General features: G+C 43.6%; 3 protein-coding genes across 3 annotated transcripts in view; 1 reads left to right on the top strand and 2 right to left on the bottom strand.

Moving 5' to 3' along the window:
- LOC309550686 (uncharacterized protein) overlaps positions 1 to 19,174 on the bottom strand; it is an 801,473-nt gene that overhangs the window by 185,177 nt on the left and 597,122 nt on the right. Inside the window, exon 8 of the mRNA XM_082251021.1 lies at positions 16,158 to 16,477. Within this exon, the coding sequence (XP_082107147.1) occupies positions 16,158 to 16,477 (320 nt within the window). The remainder of the gene's footprint in view (positions 1 to 16,157; positions 16,478 to 19,174) is intronic.
- The window catches only part of LOC309550702 (uncharacterized protein), a 975,511-nt gene that overhangs the window by 528,163 nt on the left and 428,174 nt on the right, over positions 1 to 19,174 (top strand). The window lies entirely within an intron of this gene.
- LOC309550720 (uncharacterized protein) overlaps positions 1 to 19,174 on the bottom strand; it is a 590,048-nt gene that overhangs the window by 387,977 nt on the left and 182,897 nt on the right. The window lies entirely within an intron of this gene.

The following is a 19,174-nucleotide window of genomic DNA, read 5'->3' as shown; positions in this document are numbered from 1 at the left end:
TATTTCATGTAATACATTTTGTATTTTTTGAAAATTTCTTCTTCTTTACTTTATTATACATACTTTTTTGGATTTATACCCATTTTCATTCATTGCCCTTAAAGGTCCCGCCTAGAGGGAATCTTGTTCTATGTAGCGACTTTGGGACGTGGGCGCAATAGTATCTAATTGGCTCCAGTTAAGGCAATTGTTGAAAAGTATTTTCAGTCTGAGGCACCCCTGTCCAAGGTTCAGATCATGTTACTGTATGTCGCGGAACAAGTGCAAAACCGCGCTCGTTCCTGACACACAGACAAATGCTCTGCTCTTTAGGTGTGCCATTAATTCTTAATGGTACCTCACACGTTAGGAAATATAGGGGGCTTTTGGTGTGGCGTAATTAAAAGAAAAAGGGTCAGGGACATTCTGCGGTTAGGGAAGCCCACTAAAATGAATGGGCTGCCCTGCATGCAGCCATGCAGATGTGAACCAAGGGCTTGTTCACGTCAGGTTGGAGGGTGGTAAAACCACATGGTTGAGCTGTTTTTGCCAGCCCCAACTTCTCCACCTTTAGCTGCAGAGGCAGCAGCTGGGGGTGTACACATGCTGTGGCTGCATCTGGAGGTATACCCAGAGTGAATGCGGCTGCACTGCAATTGTGTGCATTGCATGGTTGCGTGTAGTGATGCTGCATTTACAGGCTTAAAACAGGTGGTGAGGAGGCAACATATTGCCGCTTTCCCACCTGCCAAATGCCTCTGAAAAGCAATCTGAGCATGGATTGCTTTTCAGAGGAGCAGCAGTCCTTGCTGCTATCACAAACAAGCCCTAAATAAGCATTTCTGATGGTACAGGAATGGGGGGGGGGGGTTAGGATTAAAAGTAACATACATATGAACACATACATATAAACACACACACACTTAAAGCCCTTTTAAAACATTCTCGCACAGTACCTTTTTTTGCATTCATCCGGGTACTGCACTGTAGGGGGAAGCAGAGAGGACAGCACACTCCTCCTCCTTTTACTTTCACTTTTGAAGCGGACTGAGCTCCCTCTGATGTACAGTTCGGCAGGGGATCTGAAGATCGGTCTCATCTGACAGCCTTTCTCTCCCATGATTCCAGGGCACACCTCAGGACCTCTGGCGGCACACCAGTATGCCGCTGCACACTGGTTGAGAAAGGCTGATCTAGAGAGTGACATTTTTGCCCATTGTTCTTTGCAAAATAGCTCAAGCTCCGTCAGATTGGATGGAGAGCGTCTGTGAACAGCAATTTTCAAGTCTTGTCACCGATTCTTTTTTTTTGTAAATTTCTGTTTATTAAGTTTTGCATGTTAAACAAGAACATATCAACACAACACAGTACCACGCAGGGCATACACATAAACTAAACAGTGACAACAGGTCACCCAATAGAGTTAGGAACTGGAATCTTAACCACCTCTGTAATGCAGGCCAGCACAGCAGTCCAGTAATCGCGAAACACCGGGCAATGCCAGAAGATATGTCCAAAATCCGCCGGTGAATAGGAGCAACGCCAGCACTCAGCAGTGTGGCGTATAATAGATCCTATGCAAGAACTTGAAATGAATCAGGTGATCCCTTGCAGAGACTAGATAAGCGAAAGGGGAACACCACATATCATCCCAATCATCGCCATCTAAGTCAGGTACCTCCTCCACCTACCGCTCCCTACAACTACACACTACTAATGGGGTAGTGACAAACAGCTCCTTATACAATTCCGAGAGGGGCTTCCACATTACCTCAAACCGCACAACATTCTCTAACGCAGAGGCTTTGATCTCCACACGGGGAGAACCAAACTGTGGCAGAAAAGCATGTTGGAGCTGAAGATAGCGGAATAGATAATGATTCGGCAGATTAAATCGTGCTTTCAGGGCATCAAAGGGGCAAAATTCTCCACCGGATGTAACATCAACCAGCGTTTTGATTCCCCTGGACGCCCAGAGAACAGGATCTGGAATCCAAGCGAAATGAGGAAATTTAGGATTCCACCACAGTGGGGAGGCTGGGGAGACTCCAGTCGCTCCAGGTTCCATCAGTGCCAGCATATGTTCCCAGGCTTTGATAGTGGAGCGCATCGTCCCCATCAGAGGAAAGTCTGCTTTACAGACCCCCGATACACAAGAAGACGGAGGCTCTCATATGAGCCCAAGACAGCCGCCTCCAACACCGTGGCAGAATCCCCATCATCCCCACAAAGCCATTGACGTGCAAACACTCCTTGCCCAGCCAGAAAATGAGATTTGCATAGATCAGGTAAGGCAAGTCCCCCCTGACCCCATGGCTCCTGGAGCACCTGAATGCCAACCCTAGGAGGGGAACTACCCCAGACAAAAGACCCAATCAGGCCATGCACCCGACGGAATAACGAGCGTGGAACCCACAACAGAGAGTTCCTGAGAAAGTACAGGAAGACAGGGAGAATTTTCATCTTCACTAAATTGATACGCCCCAAAACTGATAACGGCAGGTCCCTCCAAACCTCTGCCCTGCGTTTAAAGACGTCCAACAGAGGCAGCAAGTTAAGACTAAGATAATCCGCCACCCGAGCCGACACTCAGACCCCCAGGTAAGTGAATTCCGCACCCATTTCAGTGGCAACGTCCCATCGGCTGCAGCCTGAGTGCCTGGGTCAATAGGTAGCAAGGTAGATTTGTCCCAATTAACCCTGAGACCCGAGAACTTGGCGAAAGTGTCCAAAATAGTGAAAACTGCCCGCAGGTAGCTATTGGGGTCCTTCAAGAACAGCAGCATATCATCTGCATAAAGTGCAAGATTGCCACCAATTCTTAATGGGATTTAGGTCTGGACTTTGACAGGGCCATTCTAACACATGAATATGCTTTGATTTAAACCATAACATTGTAGCTCTGGCTGGATGTTTCGGGTCGTTGTCCTGATGGAAGATGAACCTCTGCCCCAGTCTCAAGTCTTTTGCAGAATCTAACAGGTTTTCTTCTAAGATTGCCCTGTATTTGGCTTCATCCATCTTCCCATCAACTCTGACCAGCTTCCCTGTCCCTGCTTAAGAAAAGTATCCCCACAACATGATGCTGTCACCACTATGTTTCACAGTGGGGATAGTGTGTTCAGGATGATATGCAGTGTTAGTTTTCCGCCACACATAGCATTTTGCTTTTAGGCCAAAAAGTTCAATATTGATCTCATCTGACCAAAGCACCTTCTTCCACATGTTTGCTGTGTCCCCCACATGGCTTCTCACAAGCCGCAAATGGGACTTCTTATGGTTTTCTTTCAATAATGGCTTTATTCTTGTCACTCTTCCATAAAGGGCAGATTTGTGGAGTGCACGACTAATAGTTGTCCTGTGGACAGATTCTCCCACCTGACTTGTGGATCTCTGCAGCTCTTCCAGGGTTACCATGGGCCTCTTGGCTGCTTCTCTGATTAATGCGGCGGGCACTCTGAGCAGCTATTGCTAACGAATGCCAGTCTGGATCTATGGCAGTGTGATGCGCGCAAATGTATATCAGTCAGCCGGGACCCCGGTATTCACTGGTGGAGATAGGTTTGTGATGTGGAATTTTTATCATTTTGATAAGTATCTGCCCTTTAGCTGGAATAATGGCTGGTAGTTTTCTGTTATGCTTGATCCCCATTATTGAAATACTGCTGCTATTTCCTTTGCAGATATAGTCTCATTTACTGGAACAGTAGCATAATCACTATCAAAAATATTTTTTATGAACTATATTTTATAGGATTCACTGTAACAGGTTATGATGGGAGGACATGCATATATATTAGCGTGGCCGCATTTATGAGATCACGCTAGTTCCATCGTATAGTGTTTGGCGGGCATTTTACCACACGTGGGTCCCATTGTTAGCAATAGTGCATGGTTGCTTGTGCCCCCAACGGCAGGAAACGTATGCACACGGCTCAGCCCTTCCAATTATGTTGTGTTCCTGGGGGGGGGGGTCCTGGAAACAAATTGCCACTAAGATGTAGCCCCTAGCGCTATGCAATCGTCTTTTAGAGATCTTCATCCATAGTATCTCTCATGGGTAGGGATAGAAATAATAATCTCATAGTGAACTATTTCCAAGTTTTTAATGTAGAATATGCATAAAAAGACTTACATTTAAAGTCTGTAATGAACAGTAATATAGCGAGCATCCTGCTCATCCTAATGTGAATGTCACTTTCGGTTCACTCCGTCTCTGCCCTACGCGTTACGTCACGTGCTTTGTGACTTCTTCCGTAGATGAAGTCCCCTTCACGAAGCACTAGGTATTGCGTTATATAAGAGGTAGCGCTACACTATGTTTACACCTTTTTAATTTGTATTATTATTTGTGGCTGGGGATAGATCTATTAATTGGAGGAAGAAACCTATATGTAATGTTCCGGTACCTTTTGGTACCCTAAATTACACTTTTCACAAGTGTATGCGCCTTACCATTTACTTTTGGAAAGGTGCGCATACACCTTTAAGACTGGAGCTGTCATCACTCAGCGCCGGACTAGATGGCTATTTAAGGCGTCGGTTCTCACTCACATGTGTTCGTTCAAACACCCTTATCTGGATGCTAACCTTGCTTGAAGCTTCCATGCTTGCAAGCTTACTTCGCTGACGGAACCTCGCTGCGCTGATCCCTGTATCCCGCTACTGGATCATCCGCCTCTCCTGAACCACCCTTCGGCTGTATCGCTAATAGTGCTAAGTACCCCGCAGGGGAATTCTCTATAAACTTATACTAAGCTTACACTATCTAGCTCTGCATAGTAGAGACTGTTTATCACATCTGCATAAACTAGATTGCTAGCTCTTGAGACTACTGCTACTTTTCTGCACTGGGTTGATCTCTTTTGTATGTCCACCTGCTATTCTATCATCTGCTATCATACAACATTGCTAAACCTTCCTGCATCCATCTGCTACTGTCTCACCTTCAAGTGTCTATCACCTACCACCTCCACTCAACCTATCCCTCAACCTTCATCATTGTGTTACCACATGCATAAAGTCACTCTAAGAACCAGCTTGCTAATTGTGTGTATTTACTGGCTGAAATAAGACCTTCCACACATGATGAGTCATTGAGGTTGGGAATGGTATCTCAGCATATCTCTTACATGGCTACTGACGTGGAACTATTTCTGCAGCTGAAAATCCACACCATATAAAAACGCAGGAGCGTTACAGATTGAACGAACCCAAAAAATGGATTCAGCAGAAATAGTTCCAGAAATAACCACTCAGGTGACACAATTAAAACAGCAAGTATCTGCGTTAATACACGCACTTGCTGAATTAAAAAAAGACAATCAGGCTCTGTCGATATAAAACAAAGAAAAGGGCGCACCAGCCTAGCGCATTATCCTCAGCGAGTTTATTTAAAATATCAAGATAAAAATCGGCTACTCACAAACATACGTAGAAAACAAGCATATCAGGGGCTCTGAGGAAGAGGCACAGCCTCGAAACGCGTCAGCCCTCTGCTTCTATGAGATATTGGACTCCTATAATGAGGCGGCTTTATGGAACTGATATGCTTGTTTTCTACGTATGTTTGTGAGTAGCCGATTTTTATCTTGATATTTTAAATAAACTCGCTGAGGATAATGCGCTAGGCTGGTGCGCCCTTTTCTTTGTTTTATATCTACAGTGTCTGGTCGACCGCCCTGGTCGTAAGGGGCAGCAAAGCCTAGCCATATTGGATGCCAAGTGTAAGTACGAGTTCCGGGATTGAGGCAGCCTGAGAACCGGGTTCTGAGCGCAGGAGTGAGGTGCTGAATAGCACTCATTTTTTTTTCTGGCAATCAGGCTCTGTCGCAGCAGGTAATTAGACTGACACAACTTACCTCTGCTCAGTCCCCTGAACCCAAGATAAATCCCCCTTTGGTATTTACAGGCGATCGCAAAAAATTTCGCGAATTTAAAAACACATGTGAGTTACTTTTTTTGCTAAAACCTCGTACCTACCTTACTGATCACATTAAGGTTTGTACTATTATTTCTTACCTATCAAGCGATCCTCGAGCCTGGGCAGATTCTCTTTTTGAGAAAAACGACCAGCTTCTCAACTCCTATGCCTTGTTCCTGGCAGAGCTCACTAGCCTATATGATGATCCCAATAGGCAGAGTACTGCTGATCTTCAGTTAAGATCCTTGAAACAAGGAAGGAGGCCTGTGGAAGACTTTGTCGCAGAGTTCAAGAGATGGACCCTTGATTCAGAATGGAATGATGCATCTCTGAAAACCCAATTTAGGCTTGGCCTATCAGAAGCCGTTAAGGACGAGCTCGCCCGAGCGGATCTGCCAAAAACCCTGGATGCATTAATACAACTCAGTATTACCATAGATAGAAGACTACGAGAAAGAAAGGCTGAAAAGATGGGAATGCCATTTTCCGTTTCCTCTCGGAGTCTGGCCGTTCCTATGGAGGTAGGAACCATACGCCCACCGCTATCAACTATGGAAAAAGCCAAAAGACGAAATGAAAATCTCTGCTTGTACTGTGCATCCCCGGATCACAAGATAAACGTCTGTCCCCTAGTCAACAAAAAGAAGGGTGAGTGTTCACATGTCTCCCTAGGAGGATTGACAACTTCATTCACTAACCCCTACATTTCTGTTTTTCTGACATTACAGTGGGACCAGAACAGGATTACTACTAAGGCCATGATTGACACAGGATCTTGTGGAAATTATATGGATATATGTTTTGCTGCTTTAAATAAAATTCCTATTATTTCTAAACTCAAACCTGTCTCAGTAAGTCTTATTACCGGTGTTCCGTTATCCTCTGGTCCGATCACCGATCAGACACAAGCACTTCTAGTCACTATTAACGAGTCTCATAGGGAGACTTCTACCTTCGATTTAATACCATCACCCCACTTTCCCATTGTGTTGGGACTTCCCTGGTTGCACACACACCAACCAACCATAGATTGGAAGAAACGGTCCTTGACCTTCCCTTCTTGTTATTGCGAGGAAACGTGTAACCTCCCGTTTTCCGGGAAGATTCTGTCTGTGGTGACAGATGAGATTGCACCACTATGTTATCAGGATCTTTCTGAGGTTTTTCTTGAGAAAAATGCTCAAGCATTACCTCCTCATCGAGACTATGATTGTAGCATTGATCTACTCCCAAATAGCAAATTGCCGTTCGGTCATGTTTATCCTCTTTCACAGGATGAACTTGCCCATCTCAAAACCTATTTGGATGAGAACTTGGAAAAAGGTTTTATTAGACCTTCCACTTCTTCCACAGCAGCAGGACTCTTTTTTGTTCGCAATAAAGATTCAAGTCTCAGACCTATCATCGACTACAGGAAATTGAATGCTATCACAATAAAAGATCGCTATCCTCTACCGCTTATCCCTGAGCTCATTGAGCAGGTGCGTGGAGCTACCTATTTTTCAAAATTAGACCTGAAAGGAGCATACAATCTCATTCGAATCCGTGATGGACACGAGTGGAAGACTGCGTTCAGAACTAGATACGGATTGTTCGAATATCTTGTGATGCCATTCGGCCTATGCAATGCCCCTGCAGTTTTCCAACGATTTATAAACGATATTTTTAAAGACTTACTAGATGTCTGTGTTGTGGTATATCTGGACGATATACTTATATATTCACGGACCCTGTCTGAACACATAAGACATGTAAGACTTGTATTATCGAGATTGCTTGCACATAATCTTTATGTGAAGCTGAAGAAATGCTTGTTCCATAAAGATGAGGTACTCTTTCTAGGCTACATCATATCCAAAACAGGAATCGAGATGGACATGAGTAAAATATCCTGCATTCAGGATTGGCCTACACCAACTACACGCAAGGCGCTACAGCGATTCCTGGGATTTTCAAATTTCTACAGGAAGTACATAAAAAACTTTTCTGCTATTGTGAGACCCCTCACACAGCTCACTAGCATAAAAATACCATTTAAATGGTCAGAAGAAGCAAATAAGGCTTTCCACTTGTTAAAGACAAGGTTTACTTCCGCTCCCATATTACGCCATCCAGACCCATCCCTCCAATACATTCTGGAGGTAGATGCGTCAAACCTGGCAGTAGGAGCAATACTCTCCCAACGACCTACCCCCACTTCACCACTTCATCCAGTCGCCTTTTTTTCTAAATCCCTGAGCAGTCCCGAGATAAATTACCCCGTGGGTGAGAAGGAACTGCTTGCTATAAAATTGGCTCTGGAGAATTGGCGACATTTACTCGAAGGCACCCAATTACCAATAATTATATACACGGACCATAAAAACCTCCAATATCTTCAGACTAGCAAAACTCTCTCGCATCGACAGGTACGATGGTCACTATTCTTTCTAAGGTTTAACTTCCTAGTGACCTACACACCTGCAGATAAGAACAAAAAGGCGGATGCACTATCACGACTAACTGAAGAAAACTACTTTGAAATTCCTTCCGTTCCTACAATACCTCACAAACGCATTATTGGAGTTGTCCGTTCCTTGAAGGAAGAGGTTCTGCATGGTATAAGGTTGGATTCACCCCCACCACAACTAACTACCGATGCAGAAGGCTTCCTCTACTACAACGACAAACTTTACATACCACCTACCCTACGCACCAAGATCTTGGAATTATCGCATGATGTGCCTATGGCAGGACATATGGGTATGACAAAGACTTTCAATTTGATTTCTCGGCAATTCTGGTGGCCTGACATGAAAACATCTATACAAAAATTCGTCTCTTCATGCAATGTCTGTGCCAGGTCCAAAATTGACACTACGAGACCATCCGGTCTACTATGCAGTCTACCAATACCCCAAACTCCATGGGAGGTTCTGTCATTGGACTTCATCGTAGAATTGCCTCCTTCCAAAGGATTTAATACCATCTTGGTGTCAGTGGACCATCTGACAAAGATGGCACATTTCATTGCTATTCGCAGACTACCTTTGTCCAAACAAACGGCAGAACTCCTGATGAAACATGTCTTCAGATTACATGGTATCCCAAAAACTCTTTTGTCTGACCGTGGATCCCAATTTATTTCTAAATTCTGGCAAGAACTATGTCACATACTACGGATTGAGCGGAAGCTCACTTCTCCTTACCATCCGCAGACCAACGGACAGACTGAAAGAGTCAACCAATGCATCGAGCAGTATTTACGTTGTTACACTTCTTACCAACAGGATGATTGGTTGGATCTTCTCCCCCTGGCAGAATTTGCCTACAACAACGCAACTCACAGTACAACCAAGCAGAGTCCGTTCTACTTGAACTATGGGTTCCATCCCTCTATTCTCCCTCCACGCATCCTTCCTTCAAATAACCCAGTAGCCTCAGACTATCTTTCCCAAATAAAGGATTCTCTGGGTTTACTAAATACTACCATTGCACACGCTCACAGTCAACAAAAGAAGTACTATGATCTTCGTAGAAGACCTTCTCCACAGTATACTATCGGGGATCTCGTTTGGCTCTCAACAAAAAACTTGAGACTGAAGATCCCTAGCAAAAAGCTTGGACCTCTGTTCTTGGGACCTTTCCCAATCAAGAAACTTATTGGAAAAGCTGCAGTGCAGCTTACATTGCCAATGGACCTAAAAATCCATCCCATTTTCCATGTGTCGCTACTAAAACCCCATGTTCCGGACCAAGGAATAAGGCCTAATATTCCACCTCCCCCTCCTGTACAAGTTGAAGGTGGAGAAGAATACGAGATAAAAGAGATTCTGGATTCTCGTATCTACAGAAGAAGACTTCAGTACTTGGTTAGATGGAAGAACTATGGGCCCCAAGACGACACCTGGCTAAACACCTCTGACATACATGCCCCTAGATTAATCCGCAATTTTCATGCGAGATACCCAGACAAACCAGCTCCAGAGGCCTTCAGGAGCAGGCCTTAAGGGGGGGGTATTGTAATGTTCCGGTACCTTTTGGTACCCTAAATTACACTTTCCACAAGTGTATGCGCCTTACCATTTACTTTTGGAAAGGTGCGCATACACCTTTAAGACTGGAGCTGTCATCACTCAGCGCCGGACTAGATGGCTATTTAAGGCGTCGGTTCTCACTCACATGTGTTCGTTCAAACACCCTTATCTGGATGCTAACCTTGCTTGAAGCTTCCATGCTTGCAAGCTTACTTTGCTGACGGAACCTCGCTGCGCTGATCCCTGTATCCCGCTACTGGATCATCCGCCTCTCCTGAACCACCCTTCGGCTGTATCGCTAATAGTGCTAAGTACCCCGCAGGGGAATTCTCTATAAACTTATACTAAGCTTACACTATCTAGCTCTGCATAGTAGAGACTGTTTATCACATCTGCATAAACTAGATTGCTAGCTCTTGAGACTACTGCTACTTTTCTGCACTGGGTTGATCTCTTTTGTATGTCCACCTGCTATTCTATCATCTGCTATCATACAACATTGCTAAACCTTCCTGCATCCATCTGCTACTGTCTCACCTTCAAGTGTCTATCACCTACCACCTCCACTCAACCTATCCCTCAACCTTCATCATTGTGTTACCACATGCATAAAGTCACTCTAAGAACCAGCTTGCTAATTGTGTGTATTTACTGGCTGAAATAAGACCTTCCACACATGATGAGTCATTGAGGTTGGGAATGGTATCTCAGCATATCTCTTACATGGCTACTGACGTGGAACTATTTCTGCAGCTGAAAATCCACACCATATAAAAACGCAGGAGCGTTACACTATACTGCAATCCTCCTATAGGTTCCTTTAGACAATCATGGTTCAGGGGCTATGTCCACGCCCCACACTATATAAGACTGCTGCTTACATGGCAGCCGTTGTAGCATGTTAGAGGACGAGATAGGAGTGAGATTAGGCAGGTAGTTAGTGGAGTGTGCATTTTATATATTAATAGATCAGCCGGTGTAGTATATATCAGCTATTGCAGGATATATCAGATAGTGGAGTATATATGTTTATCAGTTAGTGCAGGATATATATCAGTTATTACAGGATATACTGTATATCAACCAGTGTAGTGTAGGGCTGATTCTTATGTTACACAGTGTACTGCAGCCAGTTTAGTGCTGTGCTGGGATTGTGGTGGGGCCGCTGAAGTGTATTGTATACAACACATCTGTGTCACCCCACTGATCCCCTCTTTTTATTTCATTGATATATATGTATATTTTGCTTTTCAATTTTTTTATATTTTTTTTGCAGCATCAGGTTCTGTTGCTGCAATATTAGTTCTCCCCTTCTTTGTCGCAGGTGGTAGTGCGTCCTGCGTCAGCAGCGATTTTTTATTTTTTTTTGCGCAGCAGCACTAATAATATTAAGGGCATAATTGCTGCCCCCCTTGTGCATCTCAGGCGCTATTCCTTCTGCTCCAGATGTGGGTGTTTTTGTTGTTGGTGCACCAGCACTAAAAATATTAAGGGAACAATTGCTATACCCCCTTGTGCATCTCAGACGCAATTCCTTCTGCCGCAGCAGGGGTTTTCTTTTTTTTTTTTGGGCTTTATTCATTTTTTCTTTATTAATAAAAAAATATAATAAAATGGTTTATAGTGCACCAAGCACAAAAGTATTGCACCCAAGCACCATATTCCCTTTCGACACTCTATACTAATAAATCACCCCCAAAACATATAACACAATAATAAAACAGTTTATAGTGCACCAAGCACAAAATTAATGCACCCAAGCATCATATTTCCATCCCACATTCTAGAATAAACAGTTATAAAAAATCCACATCATGTCCGAAAGGCCAACAAGGAGAGGCAGACGCTCACAGGCCACTAAAAGAGGGCAAGTAGCCTCTGTGTCCACAGTGAAAAATGGTGGCCACGGACATGATGCATCCTCTGTAGGCAGGGCACGCGTCTTTTTTTTTCTGGTGCTGGTCGTGTTATTGAGCCACAACATGCAGAAGAGTTGGTGGCGTGGATAACTAAGCCATCCTCATCCTCCTTGTCCTCTGTCACACTAGGCTCATACTAGATTGGGCGCAAGTATCTGTGGCACTCATTGCTATACCATCATCCCTCTCAGTGCAGGTTTTTGAGAAGACATGAGGTATACTAGGGGTAAAGATCCCAGATGAAGAGCAAGGTGAAGTATGCTTTTTTATGATGTTGGTCTTTCAGCTGCTGTTGCCAATGGACTGCATGGCAGGTCGTCATATGTATTTTCAAGCATGTGGTGCCCAAGCAGCTGGTGTTCTGGCCACACTTGAACCGCTTCAGACAGAGATTTCAAATAGCAACGCGTGTTGAAAAAAGCCTATACCAATGAACTTTTGGAAGTCAGTGAGGAGTTAGCAGCGCCCTGCACCTGTGGAGTGATGTAATAGAGTGGCTGCCCTTAAGGCAGCCCCTGAAGCACATCCTGCCTCGTTGGAGTTGTGCCACCTCCTCCTCCCTTTCCTCCTCTATTCTCTCAGGCACCCAAGTACAGTCAGTGACCTCATCATCCCCTCCCTCCTCGTCACTAGAGCAAACGTGGCAATATGCTGCAGCTGTGGCAACATGACTGCTAGTTTCTTGTCCGTCATTGTCACCCTTTCTCTAGGCTCACATTTTTCCCTTCCTCAACCTTGGAAACAACATCAAAGCATTCAAATTGCTGCGCATCCTCCAGCATCATCTAACTGACACTATGATCAAATAATTCAGGTGACTCCTCCAACATATAACATATTAAACATTGTAATTCATATATGTTTTAATATTTTACTTATCTACATATGTAGGTTTTAATATTTTTTAGTTGATTGCTCATTTTAATGTTGTTATTAAAGAAATATTTTAATAGTTAGGATATTCACACTACCGTTAAAAAGCAACCCAAAATATTTTTCATACCTTAATATGCACCTTATTATTAAATTGCAATGGTATTTATTAATTCAAACCTTGGCGTATAAATCTATGGGGCATTTGGCACCTAACATGGCCGCGGATCACGTGGTATGAAGAATACGAGTCTCCGCGCACTGAAATAACAGAGATAGTTAGCATACAATTCGATATTTCCGTAGCAATATAGTGATATGGCAATAGTTCTCAATAGGACGCCGATCACACTCAAGGGTTGCCTAGTAACGTGGAGTGTATAAATACAGCGGAGGTGAGGCAATATGACGCCGCTCCTGAGGACGTAGTTCTGATGAAATGCGTAGGGCGGGACATCCAGCGTAATTTCCGCTAGAGTTGGTAGAGAGCCGTGGAACACACGGACCCGGATATCCACGCTGCACAGCGTACTGCATATCTGAATACTAAACTGTGAGTGGATATATCTTGTTATTACAATAAAATTTTGAAAATACTACACAATGGGAGTTCTCTAATATCTTTCCATGCTGGGAGCCGAGGAACCATAGGAGGCGTTAGGATAAGCCGGGGAAACCAGGACATCCTTACTGCAGATTAGGCTGTGTACCCCTGCAGGGGTAAGGAGATTGCGGTGAGTGCATAACCATAGGGGGGAAGCACATTGGACGAGCCTTCTATGCACTAAGGAAAGGGGAAGGCACAAGTCACTTTAGCCATTGGTGTAGACCTGGAAACATTAGAAGATCACGGGGAAGGACCCCAATTGGATTTATGCACTTTATTTAAGGACTGTGGAATACTGCATACACTGGCACGGAATTCGGAAAAAGCACTTTATATTTTTGTATGGACTTTTTAGGAATGTCAAAAACACTGTTCTCATGTGATTATATGCATTGACACTTTTTGCACTGCTTGTATTGCACAATTTTTTAAGAAGTTGTAGACAGACCACACACGGAGGGTCACCTATTTCTAGCACTTTATATTGGTTATTTTTTCTAAGCATATTGTGGCACTGATATACATTACACATTAATTCACTTGCAATAGCATTCACTGTATATTGCATAATTATTTATGTGCACACCACTCCCTCTAGTGGTGGAAAAGGTATTTCGTTTCAGCACTGTTTGTCTTGCACATCACATTATTTATTGTGTTTGGGCTTATGCACTGATTAATCTTCTAATATTGATTGCATATAGCTTGTAATTAAATCCATCTATAAAGATACAGGAAAAATACACACAACACTTTACAGGCAAATAACACACTTCACTTATATCCGTGAATTGATATACAGAGGAGCGCCTACCCCACACTCCCTTATATACTATCTAGATTTCCTACTAGGAAATATAGGGGTAGCAGCAAACTCCTAGGATCTCTCCTTCTGATTTCTTCATACGTATATAACAACAAGCAAACCTATATAAACATCACAAATATTTTCCAGTGCGCGGGACATTTTTAGATTTTTTTTCAGTGAGATTAATGTCCTTTACATTGGTGGTCAGTGAGAAGAATGTCTCCTTACATTGGTGGTCAGTCAGAAGGTCTCCTTACATTGGTGGTCAGTGAGAAGAATGTCTCCTTACATTGGTGGTCAGTCAGAAGGTCTCCTTACATTGGTGGTCAGTGAGGTTTACTTAAATTGGTGGTTAGTAAGAAGGTGGTCTCCTTACATTGGTGGTCAGTGAAAAGAATGTCTCCTTACATTGGTGGTCAATGAGAACGTCTCCTTACATTGGTGATCAGTGAGCAGAAAGTCTCTTAACAGTGGGGGCCAGTGAGAAGGTCTCCCTACATTGGTGGTCAATGAGAAGGTCTCCTTACATTGGTGGTCAGTGAGCAGAAGGTCTCCTTACATTGGTGGTCAGTGAGAACGTCTTTATACATTGGTGGTCAGTGAGAAGAATGTCTCCTTACATTGGTGGTCAGTGAGCAGAAGCTCTCCTTACATTGGTGGTCAGTGATGAGGTTTCCTTACATTTGTGATTAGTAAGAAGGTGCTCTCCTTACATTGGTGGTCAGTGAGAAGAAGGTCTCCTTACATTGGTGATCAGTGAGAAGAATGTCTCCTTACATTGGTGGTCAGTGAGAACGTCTCCTTACATTGGTGGTCAGTGAGAATGTCTCCTTACATTGGTGGTCAGTGAGAATGTCTCCTTACATTGGTGGTCAGTGAGAAGGGTGTCTCCTTACATTGGTGGTCAGTGAGAAGGTCTCCTTACATTGGTGGTCAGTGAGCAGAAGGTCTCCTTACATTGGTGGTCAGTGAGAAGGTTTCCTTACATTTGTGGTTAGTAAGAAGGTGCTCTCCTTACAATGGTGGTCAGTGAGAAGGTTTCCTTACATTGGTGGTCAGTAAGAAGGTCTCCTTACATTGGTGGTCAGTGAGCAGAAGGTCTCCTTACATTTGTGATCAGTGAGGTTCCCTTACATTGGTGGTCAGTAAGAAGGTGGTCTCCTTACATTGGTGGTCAGTGAGCAGAATGTCTCCTTACATTGGTGGTCAGTGAGCAGAATGTCTCCTTACATTGGTGGTCAGTGAGAAGGTCTCCTTACATTGGTGGTCTTTTTTTATTAAACCATTCAGCTAAGAAAACATTTGTTGCACCTGTTATATTGTGTAAATCTATGAAAACCTTAGTTTTGGAAATGTACCTTTTGGTTCACTTTATTTAATGTAAGTTTGTTTTTCTTTGTCTTCTATAATAAACATTTATTTTACACAGTGTAGAGAAATTCTGTGATTAACACATGTATTGTGGACAGTGCAAGAAGTAGGTGGGGCTTTGTGTAGGTGTGGCTTGAGTGCGGGCAGGGACACAAGGGGCCCCTTGATCTCTTATTGCCTGGGAGCCCCATGAGTTGTCAGTCCGCCCCTGGTAATGACTCCATTTTTATTTTTCTACTGCTATCAATGGCCAACAAGGTACAACACTTCATCCATGTCTTTGGTGATCTCTGAGTTCCTTATGAAGTGTTTCTTACATGATGAAGATCAGCTACAGAGTATATCTGAGGTGTATATCAGAGTGTGCTTCTTCCCCACATGTCCACCAACATTCTTATGGAAGACATTTCCACACTCAAGGCACTAATACACCTCGAGGGTTGTGTGGGATCCCTGATGTACAGGAAGACAGGACTTCAGTGAGGGACAATTCCCTCACTCAGGAAAATGGCTTCACACCGTGTGAGATTCTCTGATGTTTATAAAGATTTGACTTATCAGAAAAACATTTCCTGCACTCAGAACACATATAAGGCTTCTCCCCCGTGTGCAATCTCCAATGTTTAGAAAGACTGGACTTTACGGAAAAAGATTTCTTGCACTCAGGACAGGAATACGGCTTCTCCCCCGTGTGAGATCTTTTATGCGCATTAAGATGGAATGTAGATTGGAAACACTTCCCACACTCAGTACAGGAAAACCTCCTATCTGTTGGAAGGATGGCACCGCCCCTCACAGTCTGAGGTTCCTCAGGATAAGAGGAATACGATGGTCCATCTACACTGTGTGGTGCCGGATGGACATTTGAGGTAGCCGGGTTTTCTCCTGGACTATACTGTGTGATGTCCTCATCTTCTACTTTACAGTCTGGAGACAAAGTGAGACAATCCTCAGATGTTTTCCTCATCTCCCGTCCATGTACTAAAATAGAAATACAAAGATTATTACTAGACAGGAGCAGATTGGTTCCCCTAAATCAGGACTCCGCCCACATCAGGCAGCTTTGTCTCTGATGATCTTACAATTACACCCTCAAGGTAACTAGTAAATGGGTCCTCTGATATCCTACCAATTCATTTCTTTATTCACGGACCTTAGTCAGAGAGTGAGGAAACAATGAGAACTGTGTTTTATAGGAGTGACAGTGATGAGGGGATTATGGCCTCCCACACACAAAGTCCCCGGCTTTCAGCAGTGAAGGGGGGCGTACGTACTTGCTAGGGAGGGAGGGACTGGCGCCCCCATAGAGTGGCAGTGAGTGGCCAGACTGGCTGCATTTCAAACAGTGGGTGGGGGCGGAACCTAATGCTCCGCCTACCCTCCTCCGTGTGGCATGTAAGGGATACCAACTTCTCCCTGGGCGGGGTCTATGTCGAGGAGGAGGGGGGAGAGAGAGAGAGAGAGAGGACAAGGGAACCCCCAGGCCAGGAATCATGATTTTAGGTTGCCATTGCTATTGCTCCAATTACAAATTATTAATTCCAATAAATTTTTGCAGTAAAAATATATTTTAAACAAATATGGAGCACTTTGCAGTACGTGAACTGTTATATGAGTTTGCATTGGTTTCAGCGTGTGCAAAGTGCTCCATGCAAGCTGAAATCAACGCAAACTCATTAAACAGTTCACATGCAGTGAAAGTTCATGTAATCAAAATAGAGAGTGAAAGGTGCGCGAAACCAAAAAATGTGAACTGGAAGCAGCACTGTAAATAGGGTGAGTGTGTGAAAGAGTTATAATAAATACATAAATATCAATTCTAAAGGTGCGCTTCCTAAATAATGAAATAAAGGAGTCGCTTGATCCATCCATCCATCCCAGTGGAGAATATTTCTATTCTAAGCTGACCAGGAAGTGGATCCTTGGGTATCTCAGTTAAAGCTCACTACTCCCTGAATTGTCGTAAGAACCCACCTTCTCTTTAGGGTGTCACCGTCACTTTTCACCGTTGGATTTACCTTTCGGTAAGAGGCCACCTTGAGCACTTTTCATCACAGTGACAACACATCTATTTGATTTCTTTCATTGGTGACTCCGTCACGGAATTTAGAGATTATCACTCATCTTCATTTGAAAGAGACTTTTCATTTTTCACCATTCATGTTTTTTTGTGTACTCCTATGTATGGTGTAATGATAATCTTGTTTATCATTTAGGAAGCGCACCTTTATAATTGATATGTATTTATTATAACTCTTTCACAAAGTTCATGTACTGCAAACTGCTCCAAGCTTTAATCACTTCTGGACCGGAAGGTTTTCCCCCTTAATGACGAGGCCATTTTTTGCAATTCAGGACTGCATTACTTTAACAGGCAATTGTGCGGTCATGCGACACTGTACCCTAAAAAAATGTATGTCCTTTTTCCCCCACAAATAGAACGTTCTTTTGGTGGTATTTGATCACCTCTGCGATTTTTATTTATTGTGCTATAAACAAAATAAGAGCGACAATTTTTTTCACATTCTGCTATACAACGATCCCCCAAAAATTTTTTAAGTAACATTTTTTTCATCCTTGTTGGCCAATTTGTATTCTGCTACATGGTTTTAGTATAAAAAAATCACGATGTATTTTGATTGGTTTGCGCAAAAGTTATCGCGTCTACAAACTAGGAGAAAGATTTATGTCATTTTTATTTAAATTTCTTTTACTAGTAATGGTGGCGATTTGCGAGTTTTAGCGGGACTGTTACATAGTTACATAGTGAGGTTGAAAAAAGACATCAGTCCATCCAGTTCAACCTATGATGTGTGTGTGTGTTTGCTGTTAACCGTACATTGTATACCCCTGTATGTTGTACATTGTATACCCCTGTATGTTGTGGTCTTTAAGGTGTCCATCTAATAATTTTTTGAAACTATCGATGCTCCCTGCTGATACGACTGCTTGTGGAAGAGAATTCCACATCCTTACCGCTCTTACAGTGAAGAACCCCTTACGCACTTTAAGGTTAAACCGCCTTTCCTCAAGTTTTAGTGAGTGGCCACGTGTCTTATTGTATCTCCTCTCTCTGAATAGTTTGTTCCTTATGCTCGGGTCGCCAGTACAGTATTTGTACATTGATATCATATCCCCCCTCAATCGTCTCTTCTCCAGAGAGAATAGGTTCAGTGCTGTGACATTGTGGCGGACAGATTGGACCCCTAACTGACATTTTTGCCACTTTTGGGGGGACCAGTGACATTACTACAGTAATCAGTGCTAAAAATATGCACTGTCACTGTAATAATGACACTGGCAGGGAAGGGGTTAACCAAGGGGTGATCAAAGGGTTAAGTGTGAGCCTAGGGGGTGTTTACCAACTGTATGGAGGCGGGGCTTGTGAAATGACCATAGAGACCTGTGTTCCTATATAGAAGGATCACAGGAGCTCTGTGATCTTTTCAGAGAGAAGAATGGTCTGCTGTAATTACAACATCTGACCGTCCTCTCTCAGTGGGGAGTGATTGTGGGTGCCCGGTGGCAATTGTGGACGCTGGCCCTGTGGATTGGCATCCCCGCTACTTAGTGGGGGCCCCAGGAGCGCTCCCGCGAACCAATGTACCCATACATCGGTTCACGCAGCCGAGCCAGCCTGCCGCAGTAATTCTGCGGTAGGCGGTCAGCGAGTGGTTA

The sequence above is a fragment of the Pelophylax lessonae genome, assembly GCF_965119305.1.
Source record: "Pelophylax lessonae genome assembly, chromosome: 3".
Lineage (NCBI taxonomy): Eukaryota > Metazoa > Chordata > Amphibia > Anura > Ranidae > Pelophylax > Pelophylax lessonae.
Note: the sequence above shows the minus strand (reverse complement) of the source record. Positions and strands in the feature narration are given on the sequence as shown.